Genomic DNA, 24,802 nt, shown 5'->3' with positions numbered 1-24,802 from the left:
CAGCTGTATTCAGGCTGACCTCTATGTACCTGCATGTTTAGTCAAAACTTCTGAAGACACTGAAGCACTTTTCCGCATTGGGCACAGACAGGGAGAGATATATACAGAAGATAAAAAATAATCTTGCAATTGAGATATTCAGCATAGGGATTCAAATGAAATGCTGAAATTACAAAGCAGATTTTCTGTATTCACTGGAAGTAGTTATATACGTAACAGAATAGCTGAGTACACAGTGAACATTGCTGGTGTTGTGATGATATGGATGCTACTATCTCTTCTGAAGTTAAGAATGTCTCCAGTACATCATTGCAGCATATGTAAACCAGGAAATAAGCCTGAGAAATCTATGGCCAACCCATATACTAGAATATTATCTAACTTTATCAGGAGACCAAAAAAAGGTTTTTATTATCACTGTTTCTATATAAACCCAGAAGGACAGGAAAAACAACCCTTGGTAGATGCTCAAAGAATGACATAATATTTAATTGAAAAAACAGGCACAAAAGACTGTGGTAGCAAGTGCTGTTTTAACTCTAATAACCTTTATACACCTATGAAGTGCTGATAGAGGTCTCAGCTGTTAAGTCAGTTCTCTGTTGATGAAAGGATCCACCCACATGGATTCAATTGCAGGATCAAGGGCATCAGTCATGTAATACCCTTTAGAAACCACAGCATCCCTGTTCATTAAAATGCAGACTTTTGTGCCTGCTGTGCTCTGCCATTTTACACAGGTGTCATTGATTTTAACAGTGCTAGAACATCACTTCAAATATTTATAAAATGCATCTGTTAACTATGAAGTCCTGTTTTCTCTGGATCTCAGGCTAGGCTCTGAAATGAATTTTCCTGTTAGCTCAAGTCACTAAGTACATGTTAAAAGGCGAATGGGTATGCCTAAGTCCAACATATCAAAACCAAAAGCATCAAGGTAATTACAGCCAAAACTTCAGTATAGAAGCAACATTTGACAGCCATATGTCCAACAATCCACATTTAAATAAGCAGTAAAATTATGGTGGTAAAATGCTGCACAATAAGGCTGCCAGAACCTGGCTCAAAGCTAACACTCACATTGAAACGAATCTAAATATAGGAAAACGTCTCAAGTGCTGAAGAAACTTGTACCAAGTATAAAATTTTGTAGTCCCAACCCATTATCAGAAATAAGTATTAGCCAATATTGAGCTTTATGTAAGTTATACACAGAAAAGTCTCTACCCCATGTGTGCAAAACCAAAACAAATGAGCACTTCTAGTAGAAGGCATTCCCGCCCATGGCAGGGGGGGTTGGAACTAGGTGATCTTTAAGGTCTTTTCCAACCCTAATCATTCTATAATTCTAAGATTTCTTTTTGAAGTTCTTCTCTCCAATTTGACTGTTTTAACCTGCTGAATTGAGCAAAAATACTAGCGCTACTTTTTGGTCTCTTTATTTAGGCACAAAGCCTAAAAGAGACCTGAAATGGTAAAGTAAGATACAATAGCTATTCACCTCAAAATAGTCAGAACTTCAAGATTTTCATGATCCAGAATGTTAGATTACAGTATCTTCATCAAATTATATCCACATCATCACAATGACTTTGTTCCACCTGTTCCACACCGCACTGTTTCAGAAACTGATTTATCCTCACAACACCAAGAACACTTATTCAGATAGTGCTGGAAAAGTCTGGCTTTCAATTTATCAGTAAGTCCTTTAACTGACTTCCAGAAGCTGTCATATAGTAATGTAGGTTAGCTTTTTTACACACACTCATTTTCTGAAGTATCACTTTAAGCCCACATACTAAAATTAAGCACATGTTCAAAGTTCTTACAGTTTAGATCCCAAAGCTGAGATGCATGATAAGGAAATGAAAACTCTGAGTAAAAAGCTAATGGTCATTTCTAGTCCTCATCAATGGCACCAACAACACGTGACCTGCCCCTGCATAAATACTACTAAATTTGTTTGAGTGACATAAAAAAGTAAGGCAAATCATACAGATTAACCTTATGAGGATATAAGAGCACCTTTTATACTCATAGGACAACAATGTCCAACCCCTAACACGCATTTTTGTCAAGTGCTTTCAACACATTGTGTGATACGCATTAATTTCTGAATTCTCTGAAACTTCAGACTCAGTTACTCCTTAACGCAATCAGTTTTACTACAAGAATACTATACAAGAGCAACAGATGTTAGCACTGCAATTCAAAGAATTATGCTGAAAGAACTGCAGAAACATTTCTCAGCCTCTAAAGTCTATCCAGAACATATTAACTGTCTTTCCATACCTGACGGATAAATCCTTTCTCTGTATTTGCCTGTCCAACTGTTATTTTGCGCAGGAATCTGTCATTTGTATCCACCACTGAAACAAGAGAATAGCAAAAGCAAAACATGTTAGCAAAGACTCAGGTATTTGTTTTATTCCAGGCATACCTGTTGATCTACATGTAAGATTCAGCTGCTTGAACAGTGTAACCAGACAGCCACACTTCTGTATTTTAGCATTAGCATTGACTTGGTTTCTCCCTTCTAATTGATACTATTAGGTGACAGGTTGAAATAACTCAAATACAATTTCTCTGAGCAGTATTTGAAGCTAACAGATTCTTATATTCTAACATACAATTTAATATTTTTCCTACATAAGAGAAATCTGTCTTAGTAGACACAATGCACTTCATACCTACTTCAAATCATCCACTTCATCATTGACTTGTTAAGAATTGTTTTTAAGACTGCATGATGTAGGTTAAACCTGGTCTGTTTCTCTTTTAAAGGATGATTATGTTGTCAGACTGGTTCTTCCAGACAAGCCACTTTCATGCACATTACAGTAACTAGCTCCACATTCAGCTGCACAGCAGCTAAAGGAAGTTTTTTTTCAACTGTCAAGATCATCCATCTGCTATTTAACACAACTTCAATTTTAGACAATTGTATTTCTAACCTGGGAACACTTTTTGGATTGCAAGCGCATGTCCAAACCATCCGGCGGAATTACTAACTTCACTATCATCGTGAGTCAAATTCTCCAGTTCTGCACTGACAACACTCAATTTCTAACGTGCCTTTGTAGGAAACAGAGCTCTCTCATCTGCTGAAAACTGATTGGCATGTTTTATTAACAAGAAACATCAGGAGGATACTTCTGTTTGTTAGAAAATGAGACCAAACTCCAAGACCTCTCCTTCCCAGGAATGGCAATCCCTACAGTATGTGAAAATGGGCTCCCCCTTTCTTAAGGGCTCTTTAGATCTACAAATGTTTTCATTTGCACTGACCCTAAAAGAAAGAGTGGAAGATACTCTAGATCAGTTCATGCAGGAGCTTGACAATCAAGTCAATCTTATGTTAGGTGTAGATTTGAGCCCTATTAATTTAGAAGCAGAGAATCAAGAAACCTCTGGAGAAGTTCTCTGCACTGAAGGTCAGTGAAATCACCTTCTCACACTTTTCCTGCTGCTTTTGGAGATCAATAAATTTCAGAAAAGGACAATATAACTACCCAAGAACAAGAGGGACTTTGAATTTCAATCCTACACAATCCCAGTTTGGGGTTGTAGGTGAGCTGAGAGAAAAGCAAGGTTTAAGCCACTTCCCCTACTTTGCCATTTCCTGTGGAAGCGTTGTAAATGCCGTATGTGCCTTCCGACTTCATGGTATTTATTCTTCCGACTACATGATATTTAGGCCCCTAGTTTCTTCAGAAATTCCATTTAAGGGATGGTGCACCTATTTCTATTTATACACAGTCATAATCTAAAATACTACAGCACTGGCAGAAATTCCAGAACAGAGCCTGCTACATGGAAGCAGTAGCCTCATACCAAGCTGTGGTACCATACGCCATCATGAAGCCATAAGCAGACCTAAATGTCTTTCCTGACTACTCAAACACTGCTGAGAGCAGGAACTAGCTTTCCCACCAGCCTGGACAGCCAGTGGGCTGCTTTTTATCTGGTCCTTCCTCGTGAAATCATATAACCTGAACACTCCCTACCATGAAACTATAACTAACCCTGGAACTCCTTCTGGTCACTGGGATACTCTGGCTTTGTTACCATGGTCAGAATTCATTCTCCAGGAGGATTACAATAGCTGTGTTTAGAAGTAGTAAAATAAGAATTAACTGGTTTTGCCACTAAAGCAATTTTTCCTTTTCCAGCTTTTTACGCTTCCTTACCCAAAGCAAAAGTTTCAGGAAATTTTAGGTTCAACCAAGTGTTAAGTTTAATGTATCTACTTCCTTATCCTCTAGAGATATAAACAGGATCTGAATACCAGGGGAAGGGTAACTGGGGGGAAGCTTTCCTTCTTTTCAGTATGTTGTACCTGCTGAAGTTAGTATATGATGGCAATGAACTTTAAGTTTGTGACACTTTTAAGGAAACAGGTCCTGACTAAAATTAATTTCCAGACAATCTGAAAGCTTTCTCTTCTGCCCTTCAAATTCCCTGGAACGTAACAAGCTTCACATACATATGGATTGCACAAATAGTCCCAAATATAACATTTTCCAAGTTATCTAAAAGCCTTTTTTTTTCCCTGAAATTTTTAAGACATGTACATCATAGAGAGTTGTGTGGAATAGAAGGTTCACTAACATTGTTAGAGATTAATTAACTCACTTGAGGTTAACAGCTGTTGAGTAATGCTGCCTCCTCCCAAACCCGTGCTGATAAAAACAATGATTCATATTACACTAAATATTTATATTACTCCTTCATCCTAATACAGGTCTCTTCCAGACACACTGTATATAATAAAAAACATCTTGTGCCACATAGCCCAGTATTACCTTGAGAAATATATTCCAAGTTTGAGATGACATGCACACAAAGGGCACAGTAAAGTATGCCCACAAACCCCCACTTCTCAACAGATTCACCTTATTTCTCTGATCATCACAATACATTCAATTTAACAATGATTTTGAACTATACAACTGCAGTGTTTGAGAACTAAGGAAGATCATAAAATCCAATGGAATTTAGCATATAATTTTATGCAGGGTTTACTTGTTTAAAAAGAAAAAGAGATACAGAAATTGAGGCAAACATTGAAATTTAACCCAGCACTAGAACTGGAAAATAACAGAGGGCAGTTGTCTAAGGGTGTGAGAGTGGACATTGATTTGCTTGGCACACATAGTTGAAACTGTACTACATCTTTCACCTCTTCTTCCTATCAAAGCAAACAGCTAGAGACACTTTAAAAACAGGAAAAACACATAATCCCTGGTGCCTATTTAGTCTCTGAGCTACCCAGACTGCTGAGCTGGGGAGCATGAGGGACCAAAGTCAAGTAGAGTAAGTACAAATAATCTAAAACATAATAGACACTGTTAAGAAAAGAATGGATGAGATTTGTAAACTGCACAGAAAAGCAACTGTCACGTTTTGACATGTATTATCTAAGATGAGAGAGAAGGGATGTACTTAAACTGTCAGAATAACCTATCTTTCAGAATACTAGCAAAGTCTCGAGTTACTGCAGATATTTGACCAAATTTAGAACAACATACAGCACCTGTATTTGTTATACACTCACATTTCCCACTTGTAAATAGGTTGTTCTTATAGTCAGAGCACAGAAACAGCTTTGATTCAGATAAAATTAAGTAAATTAGGAAATAGGCTATAATTAAATCCAAGCTGAAGTGAGGCTTTCTGACTACATACCTCTTTGCCATGTTATGGTAGATGGGTCAATATCAAGGCGAGCAAATCTGCTAACCTCCTCTTCTGTTAAAGTCTCAGGATCAGTCTTATATATTCCCAGTCTCTACGGAAAAACAAGTTAAAGAAATACAGTGAAGTGGCTTTTTTGCTTCAAAAGGTAGAGCTGCTCTGGTTTATCATCCCTGCTTTCAGCAAGCATTTTGGAAAGAAGCATCTCAGAACCAAAACTATTAAATAAAAAAAAAAAATCACACAGGAAAACACCTGTAACTAAAATAGGGGTAAATGTAGATGGAGAAATGAGACAAGAAAAGACAAATACTCATAAGCCTCTTTCTTACACAGGTGAACCTCTCAATGTAAACCAAAGATGAAATTCAACATTACCAGTTACCAATAAAAAGATAACTAAATGCTTGCTAATTTGGTGGAAATCTCTGAAAGACCCATGCGTGGTCTTGTGTGAATCACCTTCGAGTGAAATAAAAAAATCTGCTTTAAGAGCCCATCATCCATGAACTAAGTCACTTATAACAAATAAGCCTATACCCCCCAGCTTTTACAGATTTGCTATTTCAGCAACATCAAACCTGTTCTTTGGGTGAATCTACATAAAGATGGATCAGAAAACTGTGGAAACTTGTAGTCTTAAAAAAATAAAATAAAATTTAAAAAAAATCTTCATTTTCTCTGGCATTAGAAAAGCATTCCTCAGTGAATTAGCCAACATGCTTACACGTCTTTATTAGTAAAAATAAAGTAAATCTAGAAGTCTAAATATACCTAAAACACTCCCCCTCCTTCCCTACCTGTTACCCTGTAGACAGTGTAAACAAGGACAAATTGAAAATATTTCAAAATTGTTACGGAAAATTCTGAGATCTACTCTGCCATAGAGTGAAGCAGGCATCATCTCCAATTTAGTTTACTGGCATTCAAATGAGCAACACAAATGCTTAAACTGTTATGAGAAACATTTTTTTTTCCATTCTTCAAAACAGAATCTGGTATTACCTCTATTCTCCTTTCCACCCCCAATTCCAAGTGCACACTTGGCAGCTATCCATTGTCTCCTGATGACTCTGAAACAACACCCATCAGGGCCCAAAAGCCAACAGCAAAAATGGCACTGGACACAGAAGACTGAAGCTATCCTTAAGCGACAATTCAAGGGGTTCATATTTTCTTTCCCTTATGCTAGTGCACTGTGTTGCTCTCTAAGTAATTATTAGAACGGCAGCCTCAAATTCAGATATATTATTCACACATGAATTGCACAGAAAGCTCTTCTGGAAGCATTTAGGAAACGAGATGGGATGCAAAAGTATACTATTCACACAAACGTACTTCTGCCCCTCAAAGGAAGACTGTCAAATTGACATCAATAAAACCCCAGAAGTATATGCCATAATACACTTTCAAACTCAGAAAATATTGCAAAACCAAAGAATGTGAGTTTTCAAATATGACTTTACCATAATAGGAAAAGTATTTTAAATACTGTAACTTTAATATTTCATCAGGAAAGACACAGCATTTAAAAACATTATTGGTTTATTTCAAGAGAGAAAAAAATGGCAAAAATGTTAGTTATGAAAATAAATAACCCAGATCCTATTACTTCAAGGATGATGCTTTCAGAAAAAAAATCTGCACTCAAAAAATTCATGAGGGAGGTCTATATAAACTTGGTCCTGTACCTCAATTTTAAACAAGTTGCATAAAAGAGTATGTTTTATGAAGAGATACTATCATTGAGGAGAGGCTACACTAACAACTTACTCTCAGACGGGCAAGCTGAATAGCAGAAAATCCTCTCACGCCATTAACTGCTGGAACCAGTCTATTATACAAAGCCTAAAAAAAACACACGAGAAGTTAATGAAAGAAAAAGTTACAACCAGGAACTAGTTAAATAAAAGCTAATGTCTTAATTTCATTCAGAGTAATTTAATTAAAATGTCCCCACCACATAAGTTGTGGACTTCTGGTTAGTGATTTAAAAAACAGTTCTGAGAAGGCGGTAGGCTTTTGAGCAATGCCTATGATTTAACAGTCTAAATCCAATTATAGAAATGATTGTGCTTCTATGCTTCACAAAGAAATATATATTATTTTTGAAATTGAGAACCCTTTAAAACTTTAACCAAGGTCCAAAATTATTCAAACTGTGGCTATCATTTGCAAACTGACCTAAATGCACATTTGTATTATACCAAGTAAAGGGCTGTTTTAACTCAGTTTTGCTGAGTTTTAACACTGAGCCAAGAAAGGGAAGCTCCTTCCTTTCCCTTTTCCCTTTAAAGACCCAAGTTACATTTTTGTTAAGATCACAATATATTTAGTAGAAGGAAGAGGATCTACTTTATTTTCTCCACAAATGCGTCTTCTTAAGGTACATCACAGCCAACTATACATCAGAAATGTAATTTTTAACTTTAGAAGGAGTATACAAATTATTAAAAAGAGTAATATTATATATATCTTTTATTAGATATATCAACATATTTTATTAGATTATTTAGCACAGTCTGAAATAGTTGATAATGTTCTGGGTGTAAGATCCTTATCTTGAAGACTACCTCATGATAGCTATTTGCCAGAAAAATATATCCGATAAGCAAAATTTCCCAGCAGAACATAGAATGGCTTCAGCAATGGTTTCTGTTCATACAGTGAAAATATAAAAAGATAATTTATTTTGCTTTGAAATGCAGTTTACTGAAAAATGCGAAAGCAAAAAATGTCATGGGGATATCAGCAAATAACTCTCACCTTATCAAACTGAGTATTCTCATGCAAGATCCTAGCATCAATAGCAGCAGCCAGCAAATTATTTGCAGCAGTTATAGCATGAATATCACCAGTCAAATGAAGATTGAACTAGGAGGTGAAAACAACAGAATCCTTTTATAAGAAACCATTTAACTCAATTTATTAATTTCAGGCAGATTAGCAGCAATCATTGCTATCTCCTTGAGATTGCAGCTCTGATTAGTTACCTATCAGCGTAGATGAAGTATTATCAGGCTGAAAATACACTGAGCTATATGAAGGTCTGATTTTCACCTGCATACATGGTAAAGTACCCTTAGCTTAGCCAAACAAAGCCAAAAGCATCTTTATTCCTTGCTAAATGATCCAAGAATGAAAAGCCCAGGGCTACAGTTCCACATCATTAATACTAAATCAATTAAATACCATCAGTATTCACTAATTGAGCTGGAGCAGGGGTGCAGATATCTGCTGAATTCCCCAGAGCACACTGTGCATGCTGGGTTTTGGGGTGTATGTCAGCTTTCTGCCATGGGAAAACAGCCTGTGCCTTATCAGGCATGAACTTTGCTGATATAAAGTTTGTCCAGCAAAGTTTTGTGGAAAAAATCTGAAATCAGCAGTTTAGATTAGATTAGGACTTGATGAGTAGGTACTTTATTTTTTATATATCTCTGACAGAAGGAGGTGGGAGGTCAATTTCAGCTGCACTGCAGCACTGACTGCAGAGGGGCATCGACAGCAGCTGACACAAGCCTTTGTGCTCACACTCACACGCAAACAGGCAGGGGAATCAAAACTCTAACAAGTGCTACATTAGGGCTCTGCTTGGACCAGCTGTGCACTTTCAAGGCAGTACTTCACCAGCTTAGGCTATCCAAGTGGTTTTGCTGAGCTCTAAATTATGGCTTTTTTGGGGTGAAACCATCATGCATTTCCCCAAACAAGCACTGAATATATGTGTAAGCTTAGACATGCTATCCTTATGTGTCCCATTGCCCAGAGATTTACTCGCATTTTATGCTTTGGAAAAACACAAACCTCCATTGTCAACTACAGCACCCCGAGCCCCTGGGCACATGGCTAAGCCAGCTGCAGACAAAGGAGGGAGGTTAAGGAAGGCACCCAGCCTAGATGGCAGCAGCCAACTGACATTACACACAGTCTATGCTTCATCTCTGTCCTTGACCCAGCCTGTCCATAAATGCATGGACCTTATAGCTTCACATTGTGAACGCAGTGTTAGATAAGGGTGCATGCTTCAGAGTATCATTATTTTTACAGTGAAAGTATTTTAAAAGCATGCACCCAGCCAGCTCCTTCAAAAGCTGGCACATGATTTTCAGAAGCCCTTGAATAGAGCTAGGGATGATGCCGTCTTCTACAGAAACTCATTTACTTGTGAGTAGAGGACAGCTGCAGATTAATTTACAGGTAAGAAAATAATTCTCTCACTTTGACAGTGACAGAGCACCAGAAGCCCTGACTGTTGCTGCCTGGGCCCCTGGGGCTCCCCCACAGCCTGGTACCCCACTCCAGTCCCCAGTGCCATCAGCCTCTGCCCCAGCCATGCTGCAGCAGGGCTGGTCTCCAGCTGCTGCAGCCCTGCCCAGCCATAAGCCTCACCAAGCCAGACACACCAGTTGCTCATGTCCCAGCCTGGCCTCAGCCTGTCCCCACGGAGGTGCCCAGTGTCTGGGCTGAGGCTGTCCCAGTGCCCCTGGCTGCCTGTTCTGACAGACCATCACCACTGAACAAGTGCTGCAGCAGCAACTTCAGTCTGAGGGACAGGGACTCACTGCCCCCCACCACTGTCTCACCTCCTCCATGGGGATCACTTGGGCATATCCACCACCGGCTGCTCCACCTGTGCAGGAAAGCATATAGTCACATCTGACTCTGATTGGTATTAAACAACCAGCCTTTAACACACAAAGTCAAAGATACAGTGTTGATGACACATTTCTCAGCATTTCAATTTCTATTAGGGGATTAATGATGCACCCAAATGAACATGATTTCCTTAAACCTTTCTGGCTTTTTCCAGTAGGAAGCAAAAGGGGAATTCTTGATCTGAAATGAAAGCCTACACATGAGGACTGGCCCAGACTTTGGCTATGTAATGGCTACCCTCTGCTCCTGCCCAGATTTAGGACATGGTCATGCACATGCAGCTGTTGGGTGGAAAGACATAGCAGTCACAAGCAAGCACTGCTTCTGAACAAAACCTTCACACTCTTGCCTGAGTGCTCCTTTCCCACTGCCTCTCAGGGTACAGGCAAAGAAGCTCACTGTAGCCTATGCACAAGTTGAGTGGAGGGATTAAAGCACTCACATTCACCAGTCTTGGCTGAGAAGCACCAAGCACCAGGAGCCTTCCAGCTGAAATCAAACTTGTTAACTTAAACTTCAGCAAAGCAAAGTAGAGCAGATGGGGAGTGCTTGCCCAGTTAGGCATCAAACTCAGCTGAGAAATGGCAAAAAAAAGATTACATTACTTCCTATCAGCACTGAAGACAGGCTTGAACTTTGGCTGGCTCTTACCTGGCCCTCATGCTCTTAAAGGGTTTCTAGGCAGAAAAGTTGTGATTAAGGGCGACAACTCAGAAAAACAGAAAGAAGAGGTTCAGACCTAGCCAAATTTATGATGCAGATGAGCTGAACCATACGCTTACCTGCCAACTTACTTAGACTGGATATTTTTAATCAATATGAGTGGATTTAGGACTCCTTCTTAAGGAATAATTAAACAATAACATTTAGAGGCATTTTTAGAGAGTCTCCGAGTAGAGGAGTTGCTGGAAGGGCAACTCTTTTTGTGCATACTTGCACAAAACACCTCTTGGCTAACACAGCCCCATGCCTTTCATTATGTTTGGGCTTCATCTGCCTTATCAATACACATTAAATGCATGAACATAGATACGAACCTTGCATGGGAAGACGTGTGCAAGAAACATTTCAAAAACCCAATATACCATTCAGACAATTCACTGAGTGAAGTAACTAAAGAATTGAAATGAAAATTAAAAAAAAGGAGCAAAAGAAAAAAGTATTTCCTTTTAATCTTACAGAGGTCATAGAGTCTGCAAACATTATGTACCTTTAACTCCAAAAGTAGGTCCTTGAGAAGGTTGTCTCAGACAAGCAAAGGAATTAATGCTAAGGTGTGCAGTAAGCGCCTGAACGAGACCAATTGTGACTGTGCTTTTTCCCTCTCCTAGGGGTGTAGGGGTTATTCTAGGAAAACAAGAAAAAAGATTAATCAAATTCTTTGCTGATGTCAGCCTGGCTAAGGATATCAGAACTTAAAGCTTTTGATTTCAATGAAGAATATTTGTACAGCAAATTTCAATAAGATTACTTTATCTCCACAAAAATATTGCCACAATGTTAGCCCCTAGCTCAAGTTGGAATGCTAATATACATGTGTCTTCGATTTAAGCAATTTACTATGATAGCAGAAAAAGAGAAGATTATTTTGGCAAAAGCTCTAAAAAGAATATATTGAATTTAGACATTTTTATTACAGCATAAGTCTCACCAGTTTCATTAACAAGCCATCCATCAAGATACTCTGAGCATGTATTAATACTTTTCTGTAGTAATGCATGAGATGTTTTATTCCCACTGCTCAAAATTTGAATGAAATAACAGAATATTTTAAATTAAATAACCAACACTTCAGTTTGTAGAGCTCAACTATCCATTCTCCAGCTTCCATGTCATCGCAGTCCTCAACAATGACAGATCAACTGCTTTTTGTTTAAAACAGGACACAAAAGTTGCTATATTCAACTGAACATGATTTATTTTACACTTATGTTTCATGATATGGTTGCAGATTTAATGGTGATGAGAGACAATTACAATCATAGTCCAACCTCCCATGCAAATGCTCAAAAGCCTCATGCTACAACTCCCACACCTAGGCCATGACTGAACCAGGCCATTTTAGAAGGATATCCAACCTCAAATCAGAGACTCTAACCTCCTCTCAAAGACTCTATTCTTGTACCTTTAATGAAGGGACAATGACAGCTGATTTTGTAAGTAGAAAACTTCATCAGCCTTCAGTGAATGACAGTTACATGAATGATCATATGAATGATCAGCTACAGTGAATGAACCTGTTTAAACACCGCAGTTTAAGTGATGTCTTCCCTACTTTCAAGGTCCATGTTAAAAGTGGGAGAGTTTTGGAGTTTTTCTGTTTCCTTTTCTTCCTTAAAGTATGAACATGCCTCATGTCTCCAAAATGCGTTCAAATGATTCAATTGAGGCACAGCATTTCTCCTTCTGACTGGCAAAAGAAGAAAGCCCCAGTCCTTCTTCCACTCACAGCACTCTCACACAAGTCCCACTTTTTGGCAAAGTGTAACCATTCATATCTTTTCTTGTCTTCACTACTTGCAGAGAAGTAAGTACCTTAGTGAAGGTGACATTAAGAACTAATGTTCATCTCCAAGGAAATACAAGCATGCACACACATCCATAAGGAACCCTTAATTCTATGACCTCTTCAAACTTGAACTAAAACATCTAGCTCTAACTGGAAACACTTCCTTTCCCAACCAGTAATTTTTCCAAGTTGTTGCTACCCTCAGAGCACAACTCAAACACATTAAAACATGAGTAGAATTGTGATGCAGCTTAGTTCAGTCAGTTCACAAATTTACAAAAGCCCTTCTTTGTCCCACGAAATGTAAACACATGAAAAACATTAACTTATCACAAATCTATCTTTTACTTCATCATCGGATCCTGGGCTTTTTGCTAAGAAATAAGAAGCCTTTGTCTGGAAAAATTTGGGCAACAGGAGGCAAGCCAAATTAACATCTTCTAGTGGGAGGTGTCCCTGCCCATGGTAGGTGGGGATAGAACTAGATTATCTTAAGGCCTTTTCCAACCCTAACCATTCTGTGATTCTATGATTCTGTGCTGTTCTAGGAAATAATTTTTCTATTCCGAAAAGTGATGTTTTAACTCAAGTTTCAGTGAAATCAATGGAATTTAATACATCTGTGAGACTCCCTAAACTGGAACTCTTTCTAAATAGCATTTTGTCTAATGGCAGCTTTGAACTACTTTCATATGACCATGTAAGCACATGGGTTACTTAATTTGGGCATTTGTTTTCAGTCATTTTTTTCTTAAGTTTATAACATCATGTTTGCCCACAACCCGATTCTTACATATTTTCAGTAACTTACTATACAGACTATTTCGGCATCCCAGCTTCCTAGAACAGCACTCTTTTAACTTAAAAGAGAATTCACAGATTTTTAGCAAAATATCTATGTAGAGCCAACAAAAGGTGGGACATTTAGAGCATATCCTGAGAAGGATCCATTTTATGTACTCTCAAAAGCAGTTTTGGTCCCTGTCATCTTTTTAACCATACTGTGCCTTCTTATTTCCTTCTGATCTACTGCAGGGGCACAAAACGCTTCATGTTTGCAGCTCCTAGAAGAATTGAGACTTTTTAATCTCTACATTGTCACGACAGTGAGCCCTCCTGGTATTACTACTGCCACAATGACAGCTTCCATTTTCCCATCACTACTTCTGCAATCTCCATTTTGTCTTGGGATCCTTATTTTTGTGCAAAAATGCTTCTTTCAGAGCACCAAGGCCAGATTAACCCATTTTCACATCCAGTTTCACCCTCCTGACTACTGTTTTAACACTGATTGCCCCAAGCCCATTGAAATAATTATTAGCATGGCTTCTCCCTGCCCTTTGTTCTGCTACTGTCTCATTCACTTTTGCCTATTGCCTTAATCTCATTTACTTGATCCTCTTATTCCTGTGCATTAAAGCCAGATTTAAAGAATACTGGAGTAATCTTGAGGTGTTACTGCACTCAGAGACATAACAAGATAATAACTTTAAGCTATTTAAAACACAACATTAACAAAACAAATAAACAAAAATAAACCCACCAAAAAGTAAACTACTCTGTTATGAAAAAGACACCTATAACAGTTTGATGGAAGTTACCAGTAAAGGGCTTCCCACAAAGCCCCAAAGCTCAGTGCTCACAGCGGCTACGCTGCTAACAGAACAACTTGTATTTGCAGCTCTTCCTGTTGGTGATTATCTCTGGTTTTGAACATCAGACACACAAAGTTCACATTCTAGAGAATTAAGAGACACCATCACTACCTTATTTACTCAAGTGTCAGCCAACACATGGCAGAAGGCTAAGCCAGCACTCAGAGCAGCACAGGGACTCTTTATAAGTCTTATGAAACAAGCAAAAAATGAAAGATGCAGCCTACCATTTAGTAAAAGCAAGGAAATTGGAACTGACAAATGCATAAACAGAAGGCATGCTGGTGGTAACACGGAGAACAGTATCTACTTGTCACAGAATATATACACAATCAAGAGGCACATAACTAAAATGCTCTGGTAACTAGGCTGGCACATTCTAAAATGAAAATGTAAAATAAGTCAGAAAGCACTGGGAATTTTCTATGACAAAGACCTTTTTCCAAAGAACAAAAGAGAAACACCAGAAAGAATAGATTTTGCCTTTGCTGAATTTCCAATATATTGACACTGCACCAACCAAATCCCAAAGATCTACATGCTGAGAATGTGGCACTCTGGCAGAACCAGCCTCCACCAAAGTGGGGGTAAAAATTAACTACAGCAAGCTTACTTTCACCAGTGTACTCATGCAAGCACACAAGGGTTTGCAGCAGCAAACAGACGTGTTTGCAGACAGGACCTTGACTTCATCAAACCTGTTTGGCTTTAACAGCATATATTTTCAATGTGTTCCTCACATCGGTTCGTTTGTTTTAAACTGTTCATCCTGTTAAACCCTGTCATCCTTAGTTTTCCTGCAACTAGAGTTATTCAGATGGACATCTAAAGGCTCAAAATGTCTAAAGATGGAGGAAGAAAACTAGCAACCAGACTTCCATAAATGGCCTACAGCACTTGAGTGCCACTCTCCCAAGAAACCTCATCCACTGCAGCAGGTAGGAATAGACAGCAAGAGCTTAGAAGTCAAAATTAGGAACCTGACTTTTCAGTCTTTTTCACCTAAAAGAATGAACAAAATCTGAGAGATCCTAAAATCACACTTTTCAGTGAAGCCAGATTGGTCTGGACAATTCATTTACCTATCCTCGACTTCCCATCTTACATGAGACGCCTTGGCAGGACCTTTGATTCTCACAGGCTGAGTAGCAGCCTGGAGACTACAGGATAAATCTTATGAGCTAAACAGTTATTTAATAGTTTCAATAGTTACCAGAACCTCAGTTTTAAATATTAGTTAGGAAAAAAAAAAGTCTAAAATTAAAAGAAATTTCTATTCCAATAATTTCTTTAGAAAGCTTATTTTAAAGACTTCCTTTTTGTACCTGGTCTACTTTGATCAGTTTTTATAAATAAAATAATCCACTTAAATGATTTTACGGACATTGAGATGTTTTTGCTGGCTACATTACTGAGCCTACAGTACTGCAACTTAAGTCACTTGCTTGCTTGAGTATAAAATTACAACTGCCAATGGCTAACTTTAGCTCAATTATGTAACGCTGTGTTTTGATCTTATGCAAATCTAGGGGAAAATAACCCCTCCTTTAAAATACAGTACTTTTACATCCATTTGCATTATTCTTCAATTTTCCTTAATATGTTTTCAATCAAAATACAGAAACCTCACAATCACTTTCCTCCTTAAAACTTACTTTGCCACCTACCAAGCAGTCACCAGCTCCTTGGCAAAGTAAGTTTTCCATAACATTGAAAAGCCTTCTCTTTTTATGTATATCAAAACAAAGATAAGAATATGCAGACTTTATGTTTGTTTGTTATACATCACATTAGCTTGCAGCAGAGCTGTTTCTGTGGGAAAGCTACATGAGGTCTCACAAAGAGAAAATAAACAGTGAGATGATACACTGCACCAGCTGTAACCTCCTCACAGCTACCCCAGCCGCTGTGACTCCAGCAAGAACTTTACTGGATACGTGACAATTCTCTTTCAAATTTTCTATCTTCAACTCATCAGTATCAGCAATTGTCAAGATTTTAATGAGTTCACCATTCCTGTGATCCACCTGGAAGTCTGCAAAGCCGAGCAATGGAGGACATGGGCAACTGAGTTCCCCTAAATGACAGCCTCACCTACATACATCTCCCATCCAAAATTACAGCTGTCAGAAACATGTTTCTGAGCACAGAAGTGTTGCAATTCCTAATTCATGGAGATGAGATTATGACAACATTGCAGTGGCATCCTGAAAATGGGACTTGAGCTTCCAGATATGAAAGCACAGTGGTCACTGTGAAGCTAAAATGACTGAACAAAGCCAGGAACAGACTAAGGAATTCACAGCTACAAACTCTCAAAAGCCAACAAACTCATCCAAGACAATCCCAGTCAGGAGCTGTGCAATGACATATGGAATACATGACAAATCGTCTCAGCCATGACTTTGCTTTGGACTGTCAGATTTTCCACTGCATCAACACAATGGTATTTTCCCCTCTTATTCTTCCCCCTATTTTTCCTTTTCTTTTTTTTTTTTTTTTTTTTTTCCCTCCTTGATGTCTACCATTTTTCTTATCTTTTAAGCACCTTGTAGCCCAAGAAATACAGTGAAAAGAAATCCAAACCAATCCATACCCATGAGAAGTAAAATGCAATTCCAAATCTGAAATTTCTGTCCCTAAGATATTTACTATCATACAACTTGTACAAGCATTAAGTTAGTATTCATTTCCCTCAATTTTTATCTAACCAACAGGGTAGTTCATCACAATACAACTTATTAATGTTAGGTAAAAAGTAATGATTTTACATTTCCAGCATTCAAAATCCAACATGCTTCTTACTAAAAGCAGCACTATATTCCATATTTTTTCCACATTCTGTTATTCCTCTGCTTGCAATTTTGAAGTGAACAAGTTTTCAGAATTATCTGGTAAAACCCACAGCACTGAAGCATTTAAAAACAAAATGTTGGACCACACAGGATCTAATTAATTTTAGAGGTAGTTTACTATTGTGCTTACAAATATGACATCTACATACTCGAATGCATGATTAAGTTATTTTAAACTTAGCTACTAGGTCATGCACAAGCTTCATTCATTTGCATGCTCTCAGCTTGCAGTGAGTGGGAGGCAGTTTAAGTTAACATATCCTGCAACATAATCCTTTTTTAGTATACTAAGAGCCTGTACACAGGCAGTGGATGCCCAAGAGTTAATTACTGCATGATAACTTGTGGCTCTTAGTTACCGGCTGGGCTAAAACCATGACACCCAAGGTGATATGAGCCCTGTAACAAGTCACACACACAAAACCCCGATTAAGAATGAAAAAAGTGAAAGAATGCTCTCCACACAGAGGAAAATTGAAGTTATGAAGAAATTAAGTCTTCATCCTATTTTCAATACACCTATCCTTACACATAAAAAGGTACATGTGGTTGCATTTTGCTATTCAGAGCATCAGGAATAAACTAGAAGCACATTTAAAGAAAGTATTTATCATTCCTAGACATCATGAAACATTAAAATCCAATTGTGGAACTACAGGCACAAATGTTACTGGCTGCATCATGGACAGAAGTTAGAGATTTTGCAGCTTATTGAATACACACACACTTTTCACTCCCTTCACATAAAAAAGTACACATCATACATAATATATATTTCTGTCAGACCAAATACCCTGAAGTACAAGCATATATCTTAAATGTTTCCTCTGAAGCACTGGAAACTTATTCTGAAGCTTTATACCTCATCATTCTAAAAGAATTTCTAAGTACCTTTGGTTATTGTGAACAAACATCATAATCCTCCAAGTGGTTGACCAAAAGTTTTGGTTGACCTTGTCTTGTCAAGGAGTGGATGAAGAAGGCAATTGAGGATACTGTTTCACTCCCGATTTCCACACTGGAGTGATACTCAGTTTTCATCATACTGAACATTTCCCCACCAGATGCAGCTCCCCACTTTTCTTGAAATGATTGTCTGCTACAGTCATTTCAGCAAATGAGAACAGCTGAGAACACATAAACACAAGTTCTACATGTACTTTACATGTACAATAGTTCAAACTCAAACTTTGAACTCTCTCAGAAGAGAATGTTCCCACAGGGAAGCTGTGAATGCTCCGTCCCTGGCGGTGTTCAAGGCCAGGTTGGACAGAGCCTTGGGTGACATGGTTTAGTGTGAGGTGTCCCTGCCCATGGCAGGGGGGTTGGAACTAGATGATCTTAAGGTCCTTTCCAACCCTAACTATTCTATGATTCTACAATTCTGTGATTGTAACCACTTTAGCCAGGCACTGCTTGCACAGCAGATGGGCTTCGTACACACCCCACCAGATGCAATGACTTCTGTTACAAATAGCAACATACTGCATAATCACGTAGTGTAGGTATCAAACACAAACATTTGTTTGTGAAACACAGTTCACTCTTCATACATGTCATATAAACTTAAGATAGAGTTTTCTATTTGTTGACAGCTTTTCATCATGCTACTTAAAACTTCACATTTCTTCCACATGTATATAAACTTCTGCCTGTGCCAACAAAACAGCATTCAGACAATTGCTTGATGCCTTCCTTGGAGAAGACTGGGAGACAAAGCAGAGTGAAGAAATGTAAGCACTGGTGCATGCAATGACACAACTAAAATCCACCTGAATGGGGCTTTGCATCATGCTATCTTCCATCTCCAAACATTTTCAAATAAGCTGTGATTCTGTGTCCAGAGGAGGGCCACGAGCACGATCAGGGGACTGAAGCACCTCCTGTATGAAGACAGGCTGAGAAAGTTGGGGCTGTTCAGCCTGGAGAAGAGAAGGCTGCGTGGAGACCTCATAGCAGCCTTCCAGTATCTGAAGGGGGCCTATAAGGATGCTGGGGAGGGACTCTTCTTTAGGGACTGTAGTGACAGGACAAGGGGTAATGGGTTCAAACTTAAACAGGGGAAGTTTAGATTGGATATAAGGAAGAAATTCTTTACTGTAAGGGTGGTGAGGCACTGGAATGGGTTGCCCAGGGAGGTTGTGAATGCTCCATCCCTGGCAGTGTTCAAGGCCAGGTTGGACAAAGCCTTGGGTGGCATGGTTTAGTGTGAGGTGTCCCTGCCCATGGCAAGGGGATTGGAACTAGATGATCTTAAGGTCCTTTCCCACCCGAACTATTCTATGACTCTATGTTTCTGCTAGAGGGCTGGCACAGCCTGCAGCATGGTGCCCAACTGATGCAGTTGACAACATGATCCTGAAAGCACATAGTAGCAACTTCCTTCAAACTCAGCCGAATGCTGAATCTGCTTTTCTTTCTCCAAAACAGCAAAACCCAAAATAAAACTCTACTGAAGTAAACCAAGCTCAACCAGCTATTGTTTCCTTATCTTAAACAACTGCTCCAACATCCTCCAGGAACATCTTTGTACGCTGCACTTCTATTACATAGCTTTCAAGACAGCTTCATAACTTGTCTGCCTCAGCTTTGTAACATCACGTCCCTCAGTCTACAACAGCTCCACCTCAGATACTGCCAGAAATCCAGGTTGTTCCTATGGAGAGGTAGTAAAGCAAACAGTTTGCGAAACACTACCCCAGCTGAGGTGTCAGTAGATCAAGGCAGTTAAGAACAGTCTTCTGCATCAGCATAAAGTTGTATTTGAAACCTGACTGGTTTTACTTACAAGGAAACAACCATACAAACTCAGAATATAAAGAACATATGCAATTTAAATACTAATGAAAACCTTCACATTTGAGCACAATTAGAAGCTTCTACTTAGCAAACCAGGTGAATGAAAAAATGTTGTGTCACTGAATGCAGAAAAAATCCGTATCTCTTCAGAAGAGAAGAGGATAATTCCTGCTGAGCATAGCATTTACCATAATCATGGGAACAGAGAGCAGGATAAGCTTGCTTGGAGACATGTCTACATTTCAGAGAAAAAAAAAAAAAAAGCCTTTTTTAACTTTGTTCTCTGTTCTTCAATAAAAAAAAGTATTTGTTGTTAATATCAACAGATTAGCATGTAGCTTCTGTTAAAGTCTGTTTATAAACAGCGACAATACACACAGACTTATGTACTTGAGTTAAACATTTAAAATCCTGATAAAACAGTAAGAAAAACTCCACACACCAATAGATAACATTTAAGATGCTTAGAACAAACTACCTTATATAAAATATACTTTATTACAGTAATAACAGTTTGGAAGAAAAGTTGTGTTACTTCAAAAATTCTCAAAACTGCTCACTTTCAGAAGAGAGCAACATACAGCCAAAACCATTCAGGGTTCTTAGTTGTGCAGTGTATTCAAAAGATGTAAGCTGCATGTTTATATTAATATGAATGGAAAGAGTGGACATTAATGACATAACTGGACATTCTTACCCAGCAACTAGAACATATTTTCCATCTGGTTGATCCTTTAACCTTTCCAGCAGGGACAAACGTACTTTGGCTTTGGTTTGGCCATAGATCTCAATTTCATCTGTAAGCAATCCTATCTCCTTGGCAAGTACATCAACAGCTTTTGGACTCTGTGCTCGGGAAATCTCAATATCACTGGAAAAGAAAACAAATAGGAGCCAGGAGGCTTCTCTCAGCTTAGGTGGTCGACAACAGAGCACAAAACAACAGCAAATACTCCAACAATGGGGTTATTGTAATCAGTTTTTCAATCCTCTCTCACATTAACCAAACCTTAATATTAACTAACACCTAATATAACACTGAGAATCACATGCAGTGTTTGTTAATTACTACAATTTCAGAGAGTTCTCTTGTTTAATCAGATTCCAAATATTATGTAATGCTTTCATGTCAAGCTAGAGATGTGTCTGCTGGATGCTCGAGTATGTCCTACGGGAATGGATGTTTCTGTTTTTATTTTTTCTCCTCCCTCCCAGTATATTTCAGCACATCTAGTTTACTAAAAAGTGCATACATTCCTTGGCCAACAGTTGCATAAACACATTAGCTAAACCTGATGCTTGTGCATGTAGCGCCTTTCATCAGCAGGTACTGCCAAGCAAACTAGGCCTTGCTACTCTCCCATGAGGGCACCCAAGGAAACAAGGCACTTGAAGATCAACTCATACACTTCTAAAATACAGCTAAAATGACAATGGTCACATAAGAGGAGTTTAATGCACAGGGCTCAGGCCGGAAGTCCAGTGAGCTTATAAACTATTTCCAGCAAGGACTGTGAGTGGCAGCTGAGGCAAGAGAACAAGCATGGTGCAAGGACACATGGCAGACTGCCGGAGGGGAGGTGGCTGTAGGCTGGGGATACTATTGTATCTGCAGTTCCTGACCTAGACCACCTGGGGTCTTTGGATTTAATACTCCTTCATGGATTTTTCATCTGTGAGCTCGATCTAGATGCCTCTTATGTCCACCTAAGTGTTTAGCAGCTGTAAGCTCCCACGGCAGTAAAGTCCAGTGCCTGACACACAAGCTGCAAACAGTTGTCTCCTTTGGCTTTCAACTGCTCACATCACCACAAAAGCAAGCTAAAAAATTACCAAGAGATTAATTACATTCTCCCTAATCAAGCTAAATTCCTTCCTGCACTTTCAGCTGATTACAATATTTTTAAGATAGAATCTGGCAATGGAATCAAAGCTAATATCCTGAACTTTCAAACAGTCTGCAAGACTTCAAATTTCCACAGATGAACACAGAACTACCGCCAGATCTCAACTCTATGTGTGGACCTCGGCTGTTCTCCATCTACCAGCAAATAATCAGATTCTGCCAACTTAACTGTTTGCCATTCTTTGAGGATTTCCTAAACTGGGACCATTATTCAATTCCAATTCTCAAGTATCCCACTTCTGCACCCTTCACCAGCTAAGTGAAACACAGACAATGACATAACCCAGTACTAGAGGACAAGAAGATTCTCAATCACAGCACTCAGTGGTTGGGTGGATGACCATTTCATTGCATATGCTAACCTGGAATCTGCTTTCTTTCAAAGACATACTGAGCACATCCTCTTGCATACAACGCTTTCTTTAAATAAACCTTTTTTTAAAAAGAAACCTTTGGCTTTCTTTAGCATACTTTAAATATGACTAGACATAAAAATGTATCAAGAACACAAGATAGAGGGCCTTACAAACATCACATGGCAAAGAATATTTAAAGTTTTCATTCAAAACTCTCTCCATAAAAACAACTTGACTCCCAGAAAAATACTGGTTTGTTGATGACAGTGTGGTAGAAAGTCAATCTGCCCTTTTTTTTCCCCTTTCCTACTAATCTATCAGCCTCTTCACTAAAAGACAGAAACTATTATTTCAAATCTTAGGCCAGACTATCAAGACTTGCTGCAGCAGCCTCAGCCCTTCCTATTTCCTTCATCCCTTGGGATACAAATTCTTTCCCCTGAGAGCTCTGGAAGAAACAATGAAGCTTTTTCCATCCTTCAGGTACCACTATTGACAAAAAGTGGAAGAAGCAAAACTAACAAGCTGTACACTTATAAATAAATTAAAAGGTAAAGCATTTCTAGATAAATAAGATTACAAATATTTTTAGAAGTAAATTTGTCAGAGAATTCCAGTAGTTCTTGGTTGATAAAACCACTGCTGTCGTCATTTTCAAATTTGAAATTCCTCCAAGGACCTGTAAGGCGACTAGACTTTAAACAATTCAGAAAATCGTTAGTGACAGATTGCACACTGATGCCCACATTAAAGTGATAAAAGGCATAATTTCATAATGAATTTACGTTTATACCTTAACTCATCATCATGGCTTGACTTCACGAACGAAGATTTGGGAAGGGCTTTACCCACGCTTACTACAAGCGTGCTGATGACTAAAAAGAACAATGTGGGATAGGCAAATCTGGTCGCAAAAAGCACAGTGAAAGGTCTCCTTGGGTGGTATAGGCGGGGCGTGATTCTTTCTACATTGTCTTTTCTCCTAGAGACTAATCCTGCGTGTACTTAACTACTTAACTACTACAGGAACTAAACAACGCATGATATGTTTATGTCTAGTCTATTATTTCTGGTAAAAGTATTTTCTAAAACAGGAAATTAAGGATTTTATTATAACTATTACTTAGAAGTCTACATTTGTAGCTAGCACTTTTAGTTTACCAATATAATTTCTATGTTGGAAATAACAGAATTATTCAATAAGTTACATTATTCAATATTGCTGGAAACGTGCAACAGTGGCTCCACTGATACTGTAAGTGTCCACCACTGACAATGTAAGTGATAAAACATAGGAAAATTTTAAAGATGTGGGAAGGCTCTACCTCTATTCTGCCTATGTGCTTGGATTTTCTTTTTTATTGCATATTTGCAAGAAAATCTTCTGTTCCATTTCCAGTATCTTTGGAAATACTTCAATTAACACTCAGATCTCACAGAAATCAAAAAGCAGATGTTTCTAGTTTTAGTGCTCAAGCAGCTTTGCCTCATTTTCAGTGAAAACTCCATCTGTTTCCACACAACACGGTGTATTACTCTAAGATTACATTTTATTGCAGGATACTTTCCATCTGACGAGTTACTTTACATTTAAAAGAAAAAAAGACATAAACCTATAGAGTTATCAAATAAATGGAATTCCTATTACTGTTTATACTATATGCCATTATATATTTATTATGCAAATATTTATGTACTAAACACACAATGTCATAGAGAGGGTTGGCAACACTTTTTTGAGAGTTTTTTACCATCACGCTCATGACACCATATGCTTTATTCTACCTTTTAACTGTATTATTATTTAAGGATAGATTTTTCAGGCTTTAATTCCAGAAACGTTACATGCTGGCCCAGGAAAAGCTCAAGTATTTCTTCCCCCTTGTGCCTCTGGGTACAACAGAAAACTCATTCTTTGCCTATCTGTTTTAAATTACAATTGCCTCCATTCTCATTAAACTGTTGTTAAGAGACAGTGAAAACAGAATCAAAATGCTTAGAGAAGAAAACATTTTGCTACAGCATTCCAAGAACACAGCAGTGGGATTCAGAATTACAGAATCATAGATTGGCTGAGGCTGAAGAGGACCTCTGGAGGTCATCTGGTCCAGTTCCCCATCTAGAGCCAGTTAGTTCCCCTGGACCACATCCAGGTGGTGTTTGAATATTTGCAAGGATGGAGACACCACAAGCTCCCTGCTCAATCTGTGTCAGCACTTGGTCACCCTCGCAGCAAAAGAGTGTTTCTTGATATCCAGTTGGAGCTTCCTGTATTTCAGTTTGTGCTCACTGCCTCTGGTCCTGCCACTGGGCAGCAGTGGGAAGAGCCTGGCTTTGTGCTCTTTGTACCCTTTTATTTGTATTCA

The 24,802-nt window shown here is 38.5% G+C and overlaps 1 protein-coding gene across 1 annotated transcript in view; it reads right to left on the bottom strand.

Annotated features, from left to right (window-relative positions):
• Nucleotides 1-24,802, bottom strand: part of MTHFD1L (methylenetetrahydrofolate dehydrogenase (NADP+ dependent) 1 like) — a gene marked incomplete at both ends in the record, with an annotated part of 146,668 nt that overhangs the window by 98,974 nt on the left and 22,892 nt on the right. The window contains 7 exons of the mRNA XM_080615238.1: nt 2,293-2,369; nt 5,689-5,791; nt 7,471-7,545; nt 8,464-8,571; nt 10,284-10,330; nt 11,567-11,703; nt 20,872-21,045. Coding sequence (XP_080471364.1) covers nt 2,293-2,369; nt 5,689-5,791; nt 7,471-7,545; nt 8,464-8,571; nt 10,284-10,330; nt 11,567-11,703; nt 20,872-21,045 — 721 coding nt within the window. The remainder of the gene's footprint in view (nt 1-2,292; nt 2,370-5,688; nt 5,792-7,470; nt 7,546-8,463; nt 8,572-10,283; nt 10,331-11,566; nt 11,704-20,871; nt 21,046-24,802) is intronic.

The sequence above is a fragment of the Psittacula echo genome (assembly GCF_963264785.1).
Source record: "Psittacula echo genome assembly, chromosome: 4".
Classification (NCBI taxonomy): domain Eukaryota; kingdom Metazoa; phylum Chordata; class Aves; order Psittaciformes; family Psittacidae; genus Psittacula; species Psittacula echo.
The sequence above is the reverse complement of the archived record's forward strand: the minus strand, read 5'-3'. Positions and strand labels throughout refer to the sequence as shown.